Source organism: Phyllostomus discolor, chromosome 6 (assembly GCF_004126475.2).
Source record: "Phyllostomus discolor isolate MPI-MPIP mPhyDis1 chromosome 6, mPhyDis1.pri.v3, whole genome shotgun sequence".
Taxonomy (NCBI): domain Eukaryota; kingdom Metazoa; phylum Chordata; class Mammalia; order Chiroptera; family Phyllostomidae; genus Phyllostomus; species Phyllostomus discolor.
In genome coordinates this window covers 137,188,914-137,207,567 of record NC_040908.2, presented here as the reverse complement: position 1 = coordinate 137,207,567, position 18,654 = coordinate 137,188,914, and the positions used below count along the sequence as shown (strand labels likewise).

General features: G+C 52.1%; 1 protein-coding gene across 5 annotated transcripts in view; it reads right to left on the bottom strand.

Moving 5' to 3' along the window:
* The window catches only part of NAV2 (neuron navigator 2), a 365,536-nt gene that overhangs the window by 60,291 nt on the left and 286,591 nt on the right, over positions 1-18,654 (bottom strand). For all 5 annotated transcript variants that reach the window (XM_028515602.2, XM_036029138.1, XM_036029139.1 and 2 more), the window contains 3 exons: positions 10,726-10,864; positions 2,809-3,100; positions 1,362-2,067 (listed from right to left, as the gene is read on the bottom strand). In XM_028515602.2, the coding sequence (XP_028371403.1) occupies positions 1,362-2,067; positions 2,809-3,100; positions 10,726-10,864 (1,137 nt within the window). The remainder of the gene's footprint in view (positions 1-1,361; positions 2,068-2,808; positions 3,101-10,725; positions 10,865-18,654) is intronic.

Here is an 18,654-nt window from a genome sequence, read left to right as displayed (position 1 = left end):
TCATTTACAAGGCAATCTGGTACAACAACAAAGAACAGCCCAATAGGACCTTCCCCAGAAAAAGTAATTATTACTGAAATTCTAATAATCAAGTCTAGACAAAGAACAGTGAACCGCTTCATTATACCTTTCATGTGGAATGCTTCTTCTGAAGCCTCTTCAAACATTCCGATTCATTCCCAAATATGTACATGAGCGCACGGTTTTTATTTTTTTCACTGCATGGTTTGCTGCCCTTGGACTTACTCTTTCCTACGACAAGAAATCCCCTGAGAAGCGAGACTAAGTCCTGCCCCATGCACATGGAGTCTGAGGATGGTCCAGTGGATATGGAGATTATAATGAGATACTATGAACAGGCAAAAGCTGTAGAAATTTAAAACAGAGTTGAAGAAAAAATAGCAAATAATACTTTCATGTGAAAATTCCTGCCCTGTGTGGAAATGTGAGAAAATGCTTTTTTAAGGTAATAGGAAATCCTTTTTTCTTTTTCAGAAACACTTCTGCTTTAAGAGGCTTTTTTTTTCCCCAGGAAGCTAAAATTTCAGAAACTAATTTGGAATTATGCATGTGGTTATAAATAAGTATGTGGAGAACACTGGACTATTTGAGAAAAGGATCTGGCCAAGATCACTGTCTAGCATGAGGAGGAGGAACTGCAGTCACTGAATTAACAAGAAAAAAACCTGTCTGCATCCCCTAAGCTACCTGTGCAGATCTGGATGGTAGCTAACTGGTATTCACTACTTACTACGGGCCAGATATGGCTACATAGATGAATCTTCATAAGAACTCTCAGGTAGGTATCGGTGTACCCATTTTACAGATGAGAAAACAGAGACATACTGCTAAGAAAGTTTACGTGGTGGCTAATTAAGGTGAACCCAAGCTTTGAACTCAGGATGATCGATTACAGAGGCTTAAGATTTTCATTCTAGTCCTGGCTGGCGTAGCTCAGTGGATTGAGCTCTGGCTGCGAACCAAAGTGTCCCAGGTTCGATCCCCAGTCAGGGCACATGCCTGGGTTGCAGGCCATTACCCCCAGCAACCCCACATTGATGTTTCTCTGTTCTCGTTCTCTCTCTCTCTCTCTCTCTCTCTCTCTCTCCCCCCCTCCCTCCCTTTCCTCTCTAACAATAAATAAATAAATAAAAATCTTAAAAAAAAAAAGATTTTCATTCTAACATGGAAAAATAATCAGGTGACAGCAACATTGCTGGCAGCCTCTGACCAAACGGCTTTATCCTAGGACTGGAGAGGAAGACACAGAGACTGCTTTAACTAAGAAACAGGAAATTATTAAAAATCCAGGACACCATTCCATATATTCCGGTTCTGCTCAGTGCCATCTACCCACTCACCTGCGGAGCGTGGGAGAGGCCACGTCAGGGTACTTGGCCCCTGGCTGGAGGGTGGCCTGAGGCGCACTGGACACAGGCGGGGGTGCTGCCGGGTTCACCTTCACGGAGTTACAGGAAGCCACGCTCTCGTTGTCCGAGGAGATGCCTTTCTCCTTATCCGTCTGGTTGGCCAGGCCCGGCAGAGAGCTCCCGAGGGCCGCTTTGGAGGGCTCCCTCAGCCTGGGCACCGGCAGGCCTGCCGACTTGCTGCTGATGTTAGAGTCTATGCTGCTCGTACTGGACCGGTTCCCGGCCCCGTTCCGGCTGGTGGACTTACTGGGCCGCGGCAGACTCCGGTACTGCAGGTTTGTCCGGGAGCTCAGAGACAGATACGCGTCGTCCTGATTCTGAGCCCCGTCCATGCTGGTCTTCCGACCAGTGGACCGTCCGACGAGCGCAGACGACTTCGGGATTTTGCCCAGTGTGGCTGACCTGCTGGTGACAGTGGCCCCACTGGCTGTGATCATGGCCAGGCCGGCAGCCGAGCCACTCTGCTTCTTGAACCCAAAGCTGTTGGTGTTGGCGGTGGGCGTCCGGGAGCTGCTGGGGAGGGGCTTCTTGGACTCGTCACCACTGCTGCGGCCTGCATCTGACGGGGAGCGCTTCACCTGCGAGGCTTTGGGGGACAGCCTCCCTTTCTCGGACACTTTTGCATCGTCGGTTTTTCCTAGGAGAGAAATCGGCAGGGTTAACCTGCACACCAAGAAGCCGGCTCATCCAGTTCAGTCTGTTTAAAATCCTCCCCTCCTCCAAAGAACTGGTTCACGTTCTCCTTGGGGAGAGCAGGACCCTTGGGAGGCAGAGGAAAGAGCTTTTCATAAAGGCAATCTAGTCTACTACTGTCACCGTGAGCCTTTTAGATGTCAATGATGTTACTCATTTGCAAGGCAGTCTAAATTTACCCAGCACAGAGCAAAGCCAGCCAATCACTGACATGTCTGGGGAAGAGGCCTGGCTCTCACTGAACTTTCTCCCTCCGTCCATTGAAAAGATGTTCCTAACTTCCACAGGAGGGACCATTGACTTCCTGCAAAAACAGTTCCCGTTTACACACACCCCTGAATCACGGAAACATCAACGCAGCATGCCAACAGCTTATAAACACAGGCCCTCACGTGTGTGCTCTGACCCAGCACATGTCCACCAGTTTAACACGGCCTCAGCAGTGCACTGCCTTCAGACTTTAAAACCTTCCACACATGTTTCCACTTGGAGAAAGGAAGAGATGCGGACTTTCCTGAAAGCTGGTTATTAGCAGAGTCTACACCCTAAGAACAAACACCTGAGCATTTACGGGACTTAAAAAACAAAGAAACAAAGAACAATTCCTTGCTAGAGTTAGAGTGACTACGGTTTGGGTCTGGAAACGGACACCTGTGGATGAAAGACGGCAATGCCTCTCACTCACCTGATCCTGGGGTCTTCAGCGCGCCCGCCGAGGCAGCCGGCTTCGTCCTCGGCATGGTGATGCCCACCTGGGCCGTCATGCCGCGCCGCCACGAGCCCGTCTGGGAGATGACGGGGTTCTTCTTGCCCGACGTGCTTTTGTCGGACTCGTCAGACATGTCCGAGGGATTCCGCCGCCACTTGGAGCCCGGCTCCATCTTCACGCCGCTGTCTGACCCTCCGTCGGACTTCTTGACATCGTCGCCCGACCAGAGGGAGCTCCTCTCCACCTGTGAGTGCTTCTCCGCGTCAGTCTGCGGGTGAGACTCCAAGTTAGTCCCTCCCAGACCCCAGGGTGGAGAGACCCTCACCACCGAGCAAAAATCCCAATACACTGGGTGAATTAAGAGAAAAATAATAACTAACGACTTAAAAATGTTTGGGCCTTTGTACTCTGGTTATCTTATTAGAAGGCCTGATTTTTTATTTTTTTCGGTCCAAGGAAAGTAAAGAATACAACTATGTCCTTGAGAGGAGTGAGGGAGGAGAGTGAAAGGGGCCAGAGGGAGAGAGGGAAGGAGCCCCACAGAGAACTGTGAGCAGATGGGAGATGTGGCGAGAATTCAGCCACCAACTCTCTGCCACTTGGCGAGAAACCCCCTGTAACTCAGGCAGCCTGAGCTCCAGCCAGCATCCAGCTTCCTGCCCGTCTCCCTTTGTTCTTCCGTCTCCCTATCACTCCACTGGCAGCGAGATCTCAGGCTCCAGCGCAGCGTCACAGTCTAACACTCGGAGCCAGTGAGCGAGCAAGTGGGGGTGGCTGCTAGTTCCACTCTCAGGGAGGGAGAGGGGCCGAGAGGAACACACACCCTCAAAAGCCACTTCCCCCCAAAGCTAAAAGCCAGCGGGTGCCTGCTCCTACCCCAGCACTGTGCATATGCCACACTGCTTTGCTCCTCTTGTGGGATTCTTTTCAGACAAGGCGTATAATTAGCCAGCTTTCTTTGGAAGAGCCTTGACCTGCTGGCCATGGAACCCAGGAGGGGACAGAAGTGTGATGTTAATGATTTGCTGCAGTGAAAAGGCAGAAGCTAACCAGAAAGCTTCAGGGGCCTCCTTAAGGGGGGGCAGCCCGAGGAGATGCCAGTTGGGAGAAGCCATGCAGAGAATGGGGAAAGGAGGTCAGCAACACTTCAGAGTGGCTGTACTAAGACACTCGTCCCTTACGTGCTGTACGTAACTCCCTACAGTGGGCATCCTCGGCGGGACAGGAAATCAAAACGATCACCTGTCCTGAATCTGGCCTAATACCCGTCCCCCAAGAGTAGTACAAACACCTTCCTCCACGAAATACACGGGCTGAGTGGGATCAAACCCAAACACAGACAAGCAGCCCAAGTTCAATTGTTCCTCTCTCGCCACCATGGACTCTTTGGCTCTCCCTTACCCCCCCCTTTAAGAATTCCCCTCACCCATGAGAGCCAGCTTACAAGTGTCTTCCCTGTGTAGTCATTCCTCAGACACACGCTGAGCTCCTGCTAGGTACTAGGCACCAGAGACGTGATGAGACAAAAGCACCCCCCAACCATGGGAAGCTCATTGCTCAGTGGCAGTGGGGACACAGAAAGAGGACTTCCCACGTCTGAGCGCAGGGCAGGGGCTCCCTCAAGGCTGGGCGAGTGAATGAGTGAAAAAACGAACACACGCTTGTCCAGGTAGAGCTCACTTTAACAAAGTGATGCCACCTGACCCTGGCCATCTGACCACCTGGTCACATAGGGCAAGCAGGGAAGCAGTACTGTCTTCACCTCAGTTTTACAGATGAGAGGAAACAAAGTTACCCACTCCCACCCTGACCAGTGTGGTGCACTTGGTTGAGTGTCGTCCCACAAAGCGAGAGGCTGCCGGTTCGATTCCTGCTCGGGGCAAGATTTCCTCTGTGCCCACTGTTTGCCAGGCACCACGGGGTGTCTGGGGAACTGTGGGTAAGACTGGTTCCCACCACTCCTGGAATTTACGATCCAGTGAAAGAGGAGAGATGGGGTAAATAAATACAAATAAGTAATTGTGAATTATAAGGGGTATTGTAAGGAAAAGGACAAGGAGTCTGAGGGAGAAATACAGGCACTGATGTAATTTAGATTATGATAATGGGGCTGGGGACAGTGGTGAGGTAAGACCTTTTTGAAGAAGTGCTCTAAAGAATGAGAAGAAACTTAGCAAGAGAAGAGCATGCGCCAAGGCCTGAGACGGGAAAGGATGTGGCTTTGGAAGCAATCACCCAGCAAATATCCACCAGCGGCCACCATCTGCCAGGCAAGCTCGGGGGCACTGGGAACACTACAATGAACAAGTGCAAATCATTAATATCTTGTCCAAGTACATTTTAACACGTTCGAATACACTCTAAGACGTACTGAAAACTTAGCGCTCCACATCCTGGATTACTGCATCCGTTCTTTTAATACTCATTCCTATACCTCATTCCCCTCAGTCAAATTGTAGCTGTGCTGACAGCAGTGACAGTAACAATAACATTTACTAAGCACTGTGTGTGAGGCACCGGGCTAAAGTGCTTTGCCTGTATCACGTAATTTAATCCTCTCTGAGGAAGTTACAGTTCGTCGTCCCAATTTTACATGAGAAAACTGAGGCACACAGTGGACAAGGAAAGTGTCCAAGATCACACAGTGAGGCAGTGGAGATGCAAGGGTTCCAGGGACCCACACTGCATCCGCTTATGACGCCGCCTTCCTGGGAATAAGCCCAAGAACATTTCTGCTTGTCCAGTGGCTCCTAACAGGATCCCAACACCCAGCAGATGCTCTTTCCATACAGGCTGGCTGGCTGTTCCCCAACTCCAACCCCACAGCAGCGCCAGCCTAGCCTCTGGGCGGGACCCCCAGAGCTCCGACTCCACCTGTGGCAGAGAAAGAGCCACATGGCCCTGGCTCAGGACTGTGGCTGGACCCCCGCTCTGGAGAGAACAAAAACCCTGCCATCACACCCCCACAACTTGATCCAGGGTGGCAGCCTTCCCTGCGCTGCTCTGCACAGTGGGCACCTGCCTGGGACATCACCGGCTTTGAGTTCCTATCTCCTTAGCAAACCCTCCTGGAGCCGCGCGCCAGATCGTATGGTGACAGCATGAGGGATCAACAGGTGAAAATGTCCCTGCCTCTGCTCCCAGGGCTTACAACCCAAGGCCAGCAGGATGGCCACACGGGGCTGCACAGAGCGGTGCCCTCCCCTTGGCCCTCCGTGCCTCTGTCAGCTGTTCCCCTCTCATACGGTGCCTCCTTTTGAAAGGATGTTCCTATTGCCCCTGCCTGGAAGTCCATTTCCTCACTCAACATCCCGGAGGGAGGTGGGGGAACAGCCAGGCAGGAGAGGGAGTGGGCCTGGGAGATGGGAGACGTCACGAGTGAGAGCCCCGGTTCCTCAAGGACCACAGAGAGGCCAGTCCTCTGAGAATGACAGGCTGGAACCAAGGGGAGGGGGGTGCTGAGCAGTGCGGTGGGGCCACCTAGCATGATGGGGGTGGGGGACATGGGCTTGGAGTCTGGCAGACTTGGAGTTCAAGTCTGGGTGCTGCCCCTCCTTTGCTGTGAGCGTGACTCTGGAGGGGTGGCTTTGTTTCGCCGAGATCATTACCTTGCATAGCAAAGGGGAGGGGGGAATAACAGGTGGGCGTCCTAGAGAGCTAGCTGAGAGGAGACTCAATGAGCTAAGTGTGGAGGGACTCAAAAACCCTCCCGCCTCTGAAAACCCCCAGCACCTTAGCATTTATCCCATCTTTGTCTTGCATTAGGTGTGAAAAGGGCACTTGTCTTTCCTGCTATTGGGCCACAAGCTTCTAGAAGTCAAGGACACGCCCTCTTCATGCCCACATCCCCTGCAGATCCAGAGGCTGAACTGGCTGGAGCCTGGGCCCCAGTCACAGCAGAAAAATTACCAGCATCATCACCATCACCCGCCACTCTTCTTGCCGGGCACTGTGTCCCTCCACATCCATCATTAGCCCACTCAGTCTGCTGAGCCTGCATCAGCCATATTTCACAGACCAGGTGTAAAGAGCGAAAGTAACTTGCCTCAAGTCACAACAGCAACAACCAAACAGATGGGCAGAAACAGTGCTCCCCCCGCCCCCACACCACCAAACCCCATCCCTTCATCCCAATATCCAGGGAACGCCCAGAGAGCCCCCGGCTCTCTCATGGCCGCACAGGTCAGGAATCTCTGCCAGAGAATTCAGGATTTTATTTCCTTGAGAAGCAAAGGATAAATGCACCTGGCATTATCTACCTTCCCCCACCCTGTATATTTTGCTAAAAATTTCACAGGCTGTGAAAGTAAGAAAAATCTTGAATTGTGCCTCTCTGCAGCTCAGCACCTGGAATGAAACCTTCCAGAGACCTGAGAAGAAATGCAAAATGACCAAGGACACAGTGGGGAGATGGCTGTGTGGGACAGAAATGTGTGTTTGTTAAACTCTCCTGCCAGCAACAACACTGTCCTCAAAAGAAAATGCTTCAAGATATAAGGCGAGTTGCTTTGAAATGACCAACAAAATGGATTAAGAACACAGTCAGCTTTCACTGTTGATATGAATGGAGGAGGGAGGAGGGAGGAAGGAGGCAGAGGGACGGTAATCCAGAGGAAATCAGGAACTAAACACGGTCACTGCTGCGCAACTGCCAAGAACAGGGCACCGAGAGACAGCGTTTAGATAACGTATTCTCAGGCACCCCCACATACACCCTTCAAGATCAGCCTCGTTGCCATAATTTTATGGGCGAGGAGACAGAGGCTTGCAGGGGTGATTAGCTTATCCAAGGACGTCAGAGTGGGGGGCTCAGCCCTGACCTCAGAGGCCACCCCTTGGACCTGACGGGGCGACCTGGTCTGGCTGCCCACCTGGGCCCACCAGCTCCCCCGGGGAAAGTCAGCCAGGAGGCTGCCATGCCTCAAGCAGGGGAGACCCTGCCCCCTACTCGGGGAAGCAGTGGGCACGGCTGCCTGATGCTGAACCTGGGCATGTGTGCCTCAACGAGGGCACGCTATGCTCCTCGACGTCCACAAGGGGGGCGGCCACTCACAGACGGGGCACTTCCGTCCCCCCAAGGATTGCTTGCTCCTCCGTGATGCACCTCCTCCTCTTTCCATCAGCTGATGGAGGCTACTCCTTCGGCTCTCCAGACCATACCTTCCTTGTTCCTTAGATGCACTTCCTTTTGGCTATTCCCCAGAGGCTTTTCAAATATGAAAACCTAGGCAGGTGACCTGTCTTCAACCTGTTTTCTCAGTGACATGCTGAGCCGCTTCTTCCTGCCTCTCCGTGACCTGTCTGGGACAGTGGGTGCTGCCCGTCCGCCCAGGAGAAGCCAGCGTGTGACGAAACCCGAGTGAGCCCTGGGGGAGGGCGGCAGCACACGCCTTCCCACTGGCTGATGCTGATGCTGATGCTGATTGGAGAGGAGTAATGGCCCTTAGCATTCCTCCGCATGGTACAGGGGAGCCGGGGAGCCGGGGAGCGGGTGGGGGGGGCTGCCATTCGCACAGATTCAAATATTTGGAGGTGCTCCCTGGACAGGAACAAAGGGATGCCACTACAAATCCACCTAAAGAAACCATCTCCAATAGGAATTTTAGCAACTATTGGTACAAGTCTGTGTTTTATTGCAACACCTACTTGCTTAGGTTTTATTTAAATATTTTAAATGCAGGCAGTCTTACTACGAAAACAACCCAATGAATATTAAATCCTTTAGGTCCCTTGAAATTAACTTTCTGATCGTGATCAAAAGACATGTGTGTGTCATATTCCTGGACCTTTTCTGATGTGACCTGTGCTACATGGAAGCAAAGAGCTGGTCAAAGAGGAGGGGAGCCTGGCACGAACCAACCCCGAGTGTGTCTGATAGGAAATCAGTGGTAAATCCCGATGTGAACTCTGTGTCGATGTGGGAAACAGATTCCAGCTCTGGCTTTGCGGGAGGGAACAAAGACAAGGACACGCTTCCAGCACTGTGTTCTGCTGGGTCAGTGCGCCTCTTAGGAGCAAGCTGTTCCCACCTCTCAGGAAAACGCAAGAGAAACGACTGACTCACTGATCTGTTGGTGCCTGTCCCCTCCGGCACCCCTTCCTCTCTCCTCTCAAGGACCTCGGATACCCTGCCTGCCCCCCAGCTAGACAGCCGCTGAGCGATTCCTTGGTTCCCCGTTTCAGAATCTAAGGGCCTGTGGGAGCCAGCTGTTACTTATGTCACATACGGTAGGAAATAAAATTAGGATGAATCTCAGGAAAAATTAGTGCCCACGAGGAAAGGAGAAGTGGTAGACGCCAAGACATTCGGCCGGGGCAGGTGGCAGGGACACAGGCAGTCTGGTTGTCTCTGGCATGTGTCTAGTTACCGACGAAATGGGGATCACTCCGGGGCAGTGTGGCTTATGTTCTCTCTTTCTTATTATAAGTCTTTACATGGAGGTACAGCATTCACGTACACAATGGTGTAAGTATGCGGCTTGGATAACTTTTACCAATTCAGCACACATATCTATCACGCAGAAATCGAGGTGTAGAACATTATCAGTGCCCCCCTGCCCAAATCTTTGTGCCCCTTTCATTGGGGGAGATTTTCCCCCCTTCACTACCACCCCACCCATCCTCACTCTCCACAATAATTAGAAATTCCAGCTAACATGAAAACCCTAGAAGTGGCGGGCAAACTCAGAGGCAACACCTACAACATTCCACTGGTCAGGCAGCATGTATTTCTGTGGGACAGAACTACTCCCACACCGTGACACACCCTGGCTTTAGCCCTGTCCTCAAAGACAGGGTACCTTTGAAAACAAAGAGATCCCAGAGCAGTTCCCCTCTGTCCAGCGTGAGAAACAGCAGGAGAGTAAGTACGTGGAAGGGAGTGAATGAAGGGGGCTGTGTCAGTTCTGACCCCACCCCCACACACAAGGCACCCTGGGAGACTCTGTCCAGATCAGACCTTCCCACGGGCTCCCCCGAAGCAGCGGCCCCGTGGGTGGGAGGGGCCATCATGAGACAGATGGCAGCCCACATGTGGCGGTCCCACGAATGACCAGTCCTTGTGCTGGCAGGCCCGCCTGGGGGACCCACCTTCCCCTTCGACCACTAAGGAAAGCCATGAGGGTCAGTGAAGGGACCCCCACGAGACCTCTTTGAAAGCGAATATAACGTATCACTACACTCAAAACAAAACCTGGGAGCTTACAGCAGCCCTGAAAACTCGCGCTCTCGGGATACGGCAGCTGGGCGCCCCAGGGGCTCAGGGACCCATCTAAAGGGGCCAGCAATGGGACATCGCTGACAGCTGCCATCTGGAGAATGTAGGTCCAGGAGATCTTCTGGGTTTTTTTTCCCAAGAGAAACCAGAAACTCATTTTCATGTAAAATAACACAATTCATAAAACTTGACATGGAATCCAGTTAAGAAGAAAAACCACACCATGGGCCAATGAAAACACGCCGTCAGAAGGGCACGCTCGATGCACTGGCCGTCCCAGCCAGGGTACCCAGTCTTGGTTCCCCCCCTTCGGTCCGAGGAACCAGAGGCGCGCCCCACACGGCAAAGAGGGGACTCGCACTCCTGGCTGAGTCCAGCATCCCAGTTTTTAAAAAAGCAGAGTATGAAACTGAGGTCCAGGAAGGGACCATGGCTTTACCAAGGCCACCAGACAGAGGGCAGTGTGGCTGCCCCACTCCTGCTTCCAGCGCCCTGCTGCCCTACACCAGCCAGAGGCCAGGTCGGGGGGCACAGGCACAGGCAGCAAGCGGGAGACTGGGCCTCCCCTCATGGACCTGGGGAGTCTGCTCATCCCGAACGGCCCCCTGGACCCACCAGCCCAAGGCTCTCTGCTGGCTGGGCCTTTGGGAGAACCTGGGAGGGACCGTGTGCCTTACCTGTACATCCAGGTTTTTGCGAGAGGAGGCAGGTGTGTTGGCATAGGAGCTGATGGAGGAGCTGGTGTTGATGTCATCAGTGCTGAGGTTGTCTATGGTGTCGCTGATGCCGCTGCTGACGGAGCTGCTGTCATCCCAGCTGCCAAGACAAACACATCCTGAGCACCAGAACCACTCGCTGCCATGCAGGCTGAGGGTACAGACACATGCGAAGCGTCCCCAGAGGGAAGCTGGCTGTGGCACAAAGCCATGCGTCATCCTGGTGGTTTGGGACTGGCGGCTGGGGCAAGCGGCTGATACAGATCTTCCCCATAAGGCCGGGTGCTTCCCCGAGTGGCTAAAAACACCACCCATTTCCCACCCCATCCTCAACTCCATCCCGGGAACTTTATGAAGTGGATGGCTGCTTCCCAAGCCCCATGGCTGAGCAGGAGCAGTGGCTTTGGAGAGCTAAGAGCGGTGCACAGAAAGATTCAGCAGTGGCACCCTCCTTGGGGGTCGCCATAAGTAGGAAGAATGCTCTGGACTCCACTCCCGGATGAAATGCCAAGCGGATGAAAGCTGCAAAAGGCAGCAGGGACCTGCCAGCACCATTAGTAGCTCGGACCCTACTAATAGCCCAGGATGCATCTAAAACAGAATGCTTCATTTCCCAACTCTCAGATCCACTGTGATCCACCCCTGCCCTCACCTCAAGGCAAGTCTGTGGGCCATGACTCTTCCCTTTCCTTCTTACCATCTCCCAGCACCACCAAGACACTTCAATCCACCTCCTGCTCCCGCCCTCTCAACTGGCAATACGTATCCCCATGGGCACCTGCCGCCCCCCAGTTCAAGCTGCTATCTAGTCTGCCTGGGTGCTGGCCGACAGGTCAGCTGGCCCTGGGTTCCACTCCTAAACCAGTCAGTCAGTCCACTCACCCCATATGGACCCTATCTGAAACATAAATCAGACCCTGTTGCCCCACTATTAATATCCTCCAGTGGTTTCTCGGGTACTTAAAGCCCAACCCTACTCTCACCGTCCAGACCCTCTGATCCGCCTCTCTTTAGTCCCATCCCTCGCCAGCCTCTCCATCACTCATGGGCTCCGGTCTCGTGGGCTTCTGTCCCTCCTAAGCTGACAGGGCTTCCATTAGTCATCCCTCTTCCTGGACACTTGTCCCTGCCTGCTTCTCACCTGAAGTGCCACCCCTCAGAAAGGCTCTCTTCCCTGGTCTCACTAGGTATGGTGCCACCCCTTCCCCCACCTATCAAGCCTGCTGCATTTTTCTCCTTTGGCTACAGGGTGGCAGGTACATAGCAGGTGATTTAAACTCATGGGGCTGAAGAGTTTAACACTGCTGTACTTAATATAGAGAATATAGCTAAGTACTATTATTTTTCTATTGTATAGGTAGAGAGACGGAGGCTTATAGAGGCCAGGACACTAGTAAGAGGTGGAGCAGGATCTAGATCCAGCCATTATGAATCCAGAGGCACCCTCTTTTCTGTGACGCCAGACGGCATTCCTTATGTCCACTTTCAGTGCACGTAGGGACACGGCACGGCTCACTTCCCAGGAGGAAGCCACGGCTTGCGAGGCAGGCACGCACCAGGTTCCGCGTCACACAGCGGGAGTGGTGAGGCCAGCTTCTACCCCTGGGGCTGTCTGATAACAAAGCATTGACTCAGCCACTCTACCCCTCCACTGAGCCTTCCACCGGCATCTTGCCTGCGCAATGATGCCTCAGAAATGCTGGGTGGTGTGGTGAAGGCCTGCCCCGCAACAACTCAAAAGAAGTTCTGGTTTGTTCCCGCAGCTTGTAGGATCCCTGCCCAAGCTCTGAGGACCAGGCGGGATGGCGAAGGTTTGCTGAGAGCTGTTTTCATCACCGTCCCCTTCAGCACTGCTATCTGGCTTCCAGAAGCCCACCTGGAGGGTCCCCCAGAAATGAGGGGAAATGTATGACTGGTCCCCAGGTAGGGAGGGTGGAGGCAGGAAGCCTGCATGCTCAGAGAGGGGTTTAGTGTGGGTGACGTAAAAGGGTCCAGAAGGCCCCAGGCTCCAGGGTCTCAGCAAACTGCACTAGTGTGATTCCGCTGATGGGCCCGGCCCCTACCTGGTTCCTGACCCTGAAGCCCGCCCTACCTGCCCTGCACTCCAAGTTCCACGGTCTCACAAGTTGGCTTTGTTTCTATACACATATACAATTTTCTAGTTTTTCCCCACAGGACAGTCTGCTCTGCCTTCCAAATATGCACAGGGGCTGGTTGGTGACAGCAGCTAAACACATGTCACGTGTTAGGCACAGTGCCGGGCACCTCACACACATTATACACGTCTCCAGTCCCCGTGTCACTTCTGCAAGGCACCTATGACCTCCCACTTTACAGATGAAGAAGTCAAGGCTGAGAGAACAAGTATCTTAACCAGTGTTTTTCAGGCAACACTGGAATTGGGTTTAAAATGCAAGGCTGTCTAATTTCAGAACATGCACACCTTCTGGTCTGGGCCATGCTGCCCTTCACGACAAAGGCTGTTCACCGAGAACCTGCTGCGTGCCGGCTCTGGTGGTGCTGCAGCGGTGTCAACCTCTCTTTGTGGGTCACCTCCCCTCCCTCGCCAGGCACAGCGTTAGTGCTTATTAATAGCTCCTGATGGAACTCAAGCGCAGAGGAGAGACAGGGGCACGTTCTGACGCAAAATCACCACCGGCCCTGAATTCAGAGCCCGGTTCCCTCTCCGCTTCATTCTTTGAAAAGTCACAACTCTGCGCCTCAATTTCCTTAGGGGGTGACACATGGCTGATGCAACCTGGGCTGGGGAGAGTATGACACAACAGATGGAAAAGGACTCATTCAAATCTCCTCTCACAGTTAGTGGAAACCCCACGAATCTTCAGTGGCATCGGCTGTCTAGAGTGAGGAATTTGATGTAGCTAAACTTTCCTATGATCTGATGAAGGAGGAGGATGGATGGGAGAGGCACGTGACTGGCAGGGGGTAGGGGAGGGGAAGGACAAAAGTAACAGATGCCCATGAATCCAACCCCAGATTTCTTACTTTGAAAGTGTACCTGCTCTTCGCCGTAGCCTTTCAACGCCAGGCTATGATTGCAGCGGGGCTTGGGGCACTGATCACACACAGGATGCCTCCCCTCAGTGCTCAGAGCAGCGTGAGGCTTATCCTGAGTTCACAGGAAACACTTGTAACTGAGCCGGCCCCAGAGGGGAGAAGCCAGAGATCAGCCCCACGGAAGAGTGGGAGTGGGGGAACCAGTGACCCTAAGGAAGGCCCCATGCTGAGCAAGAACAGCTTCAGTGTCCCGAGCTGTCCGTGCGGCAGAAACCAAAGCTGTCCCCGCATTCGGAGAACCAGTCATGTCTCCTTCATGTCTGCATCTTCGGGGACGCTGCCAAGTCAACCTAGATACAAAATCATGTAGGTTCCACTTGTCTTCTCCCCCAAAACTCAGGGTATAAACCATCATGATCCACCAGGATCAGGTCAGTGAACCCTGAAAAGTATTCTAAGGAAAACTAGCTCCACAAGGTGCACACACATCTTAGCGCTGGGAAGCCCCGCAATGATCTCATTCATGCCACCTAGAATAGCGCTTCCCAAACTTACATGGCCACACGGGAGAGGCTGAGCAGAAAGGAAACACCACTCAGGAAAAGGTGTGATCGAAGTCCAGTGCTGTCAGCAGTCACTTCCCCCTCAGCTGCCTGAGCTGGCAGCTAGCAGGGGACGCAGAGTCCAGAGGAAAGACGTTGCATGGGCGCCTGCACCCAGCTGTACCTGAAGCCAGAGCACCCCTGGGAGACCGAGCTGTGAGAACTAAGGCACTGCTGCTTTCTTTTGCTCAAAACTGGTTTGCTTCGGGTTTTTGTTTTTTTTTTAACCACTTGGTACATAGACCCACGCTAACTATTGGGAAATTGCAATTTGTTTGCGAAACGGCTCCAGACCTGTGGCCCAGAGTCAGACGGGAAAAGTATGAAAAGCATGCCAAACCCATTCAGGCAGCAAGGGCATTAGTTGAGTCCAATCAAGTGGCAAAGGAAATTAGGTACAACCTGGCACAGGGTACAAAAGTCTACTGACCCAGGTCAGGCAGTAAATATTGAAAGAGGTTACAAAAACTGATTACCAGGGAAACTTGAAAGAAACGGAGAGGATGTGTGTTTACTGCGTGGCGAAATGCAATTCCAGCTCAGAGGCTTGTGGGACCCCAATGACATAGTGGGAAGAACTAGTGTTTTCAGCTATGGCTCTGGAGCGATCGAGCACTCTGGAGTTTGAGCTGACCACCCCTGCATCATGGTCTGGAGTGTGACAGAGAGGACATGACCACAGGATGATCCTGGGCCCACCTGGGTGGTCAGCCTACTGCACTTAGTTGGGAATAATGACTTTAAACCCCGGCAGGGCTTAAAAAGATGAAGAGAGATGATGAAACAAATTGTAATATTAATACTTAACTTTAGAATGCAAGCTCTCTGATCATTGGGATAATCTCTGCCTATTTACAACATTGAAATGAGTGTGTATGACATATTAGAGAATCTGAAAAACAGTCTTGTGATTTCGATTTTAAATGAGTGCTGGTTTCTGACCTGAGCTTTTCAAGATAAACGATTTGAAAATGACATACAGACTGTGAGAAGCACAGGAGTGTTTAAGATAATGTGTGGCATTTGTGACTTTAATGGGTTTGTAAGAGTCGATTAAGCGTGTAGGAGGTTTCTGCTGCTAGGCTGACAGAGCGACCCTGCCAGGCACTCCACCAGCCCGAGGAAACCAGGTAGATTACATTTGTGAAAACAGGTTGAATTATTGAAGAAAATAATGATTCAAATTTGCACACAGTACTAATCGTTTAAACCCAATTTGTTAAATGTGAATTAAGAAATTAGTAACCGATAAGAAGTGGGAGTCATCTTAATGTATACTAAAACCTTTGATTTGTAGATGGTATTTGTAAGAAAGCCTAGGTTTAACAATAAAGACTTCAATAAATAGCATAGTAAAACCTAACGAACTTTTAAAGGAGCTCGAGGGGATTCCACTTTCTACAGGAGTGAATTTTACACAAATGACCAGGAGAATCAATGAACTCTAGAGAGCATTGTCGCTTGTCACCACCTCTCCCCACTCCGGTTCACCTTAGCTCTGCACTGCCCGACTTCCAGAGCTGCTCCCAGCCGCTCAGTGGAAACAGCACCGTGTCCGAGAGACGTGAGAAACAAGCAGAGACACCCCAGGGCCTCCTCCAGACTCAGGCTCTGCAACAGGAAACTGAAAGGGATGTGGAACACAGAGCTGCTTTCCCTGTCCTCATCCCGCCCCCCCCCCCCCCCCCCCCTCCGGACAGCATACCATGGATGTGCCCTGCAAATTCACTGGCTGAGGTATCTGGAGAAATGGCAAGAAGATGCATCCACTGATTCCTCACAGTCACCAACACAAAAGCACCGTTTCCTAGCCAGGTCACAGTCATGGACCTTTTTCTCTACTTGGTGAAGTGTCCCCCATCGGTCCAGCAGATAGTGCCACAAAGGGAGCTATAAGTGATTAGATTTGAAACTGACGCTCACCTACTTTTAGCCAATGGTGGGGAGAAGGAATTCCATCAAAAATTTGCTATTTTTTCCTAAGACTTGTAAACTCACTATTTTTGGATCCTGAGCCAGGGGTCTTGAATTCATTCATTCATCTCATCCAGTCAGCCAGTGCCCTGTATGTGCCTGGCACCAGGCAAGGCAGCGGGGATACGGTGATGATGTCCCTACCCTTGACCTTGACCTCACAGCCAGTGGATGTGACAGACAAGGACACACAGCTCAGGCACAAATAAAAATATACAACAGGGAGATGAGCAAAGGGCAGCATGAGGAAACTACACTGGTTCCAGACACCATTTCTGCAGTCTTCAATGTCCCCTAAAGTCCCCTTGAATAGCCCCTTCAATGCCACCAGCCAAGTCCCAGTACAAGGCACCAGCCCGACAGCACGCCCACACCCTGGCCCACCAGCACTCTGCTGTGCGGCTCTCTCCTCCCAGGTAGGAAGTGGCAAAGGCAAGGAGCCGGAAGAGCCGGAGTGTCAGCCTCGGCCTCCCTCCTACTGGTCACCTCCTCTCTAGTCCCCAATCCCCAGTATACAGAGGGAGCTGGACAAAGCCATCCCAAAAGCTGCTTCCCAACTGACATCCTACAAATTCAAGCTCAGAGGAAAGTTGAGACCGAGGCGAAGTGGCATACTGAAGGTCCTTCCCCCATCTCAGAGAATCTCCCCCATTAAGGAGAAGCTGCCAAACAGGAAACTGCACTTCCTAGTCTCTCTGTTTTTTCACTGCTGACTTTGCCACTCAGGTTATTATTATTCTAAGCCCACACAGACTTTCAGATACTTGGAGTGGGTGCCAGGATCTCACACACAGGAAGGAGACAAGCAGCTAGCCGAGTAGCACCTGCCCTCTCCAGACAGAGACGTGCGTGCCCATCCGAGCCTTGTCACTCACGGAGGCCGCCCGACTGGCCTGCGATTACAGTCTGTGGACCCTTGCACAGAGGCTTTCAGTCCCCATTCACCACAGTGTCTGCAGCAGACCACAATGCCTATCCACAAAGGCACAGGATGCAGGCTCGCCTGATATGTACAGCCACCACTGATGGTGTTTCCCAAACACCAGGCACTGTACTGGGCACGTTACACGTATTATGCCACTCCAATTTTCTTCCCAAGAAACAGAGGCGTGGGCCCCAGAGCCCATCGGAATGATGAGACTCCAGCTGATCAGAAAGAGGACATCAGCTTCAGAATCCCTGTCTGCTGATGGCAACCAAGGGCATCAAGAAGAGACCCCATCTTGGCCAAGACAGCATGTTAACCAGGAGTGAGGCTCCCAAGGCCTTCACCGTTTGCCTGCTACGTTTGGAGAAACACAGATGCGAAGGGAAAAGGATCTCCAAAAGTGACCAGAAAATCTATTCAAAACTGGCAGAGCCCATAAAACCAGGAGATCCAGTTTCAGAGTCTTATAGGAAATGCTGACATCACTGTGTCAGGAATTCGAATGCCACTCAGAGGGCTTAAAGCAATTTCCACAGCCCGAGCAGGAGCTAGCTCTCTGCTACATGGGGAACGCAGGTGAGAGAGTCATAAATTACTCCGGCTTCTCACACTCCCCATTTTCCTCGCTGTTTCGGGGAGTGAGCATTCCATGGGAACGAGGAGGGAAACCTGCTGTCACCAGGCCCCCCGGAAAAACCATCTTTAATTTGGACACATTTTTAGTATCAAGCTCTTCTGGGAGTAGGTAGATGCAACAGGTATCTGCTACAGTCTTGAATTAATGTGGTATTGTATTTATAATTTCATCTCACATGAAGCACAAGGCAAAAGAGGATCCCATGGTTAGAGGGATGAGTGAACAGATTTTTGCCACTGGGATTTGCACACCCAGGCGTGAGGGTTCCTGGCTGTCAGCAAGAGGCCGGGACTTGGAGAAGCGGAGTTATTGAAGGTTCTGCAGGGTCACTACACTTTTCAGATGGACTGCCTGTGAGATCATGCTGTTTATTCCAGGGAGAGATATGCTGAGGTTGCAGAAGTCAGATGGCAGGTATATATACCCATTCTTTGCTCACACATCAGCGGCAGCACGCTCGCAGAGATGCAGCACGTTCACAGAGATGCAGCAGCACTGTAACTGGTTCTGAAAAGCAATCTTCACAAAGCCAGCCGCCTCCACCTGCCCCCCATTCCCCGCCCCCAAAGACTCAGTCTGCTTCCAATCCTCAGAAACAGTCTGGGCTGGCCCTGGGCCCCTCTGCCTCCTTCCTGGTGACTCAAGTCCTGCTGCAGAGTCAGCAAGGGCTGTGTCCAGGCCTTACCTGCTCGCTCCTCCAGTCCTGCTCCAGAATCCCAGAAGAGCCCATT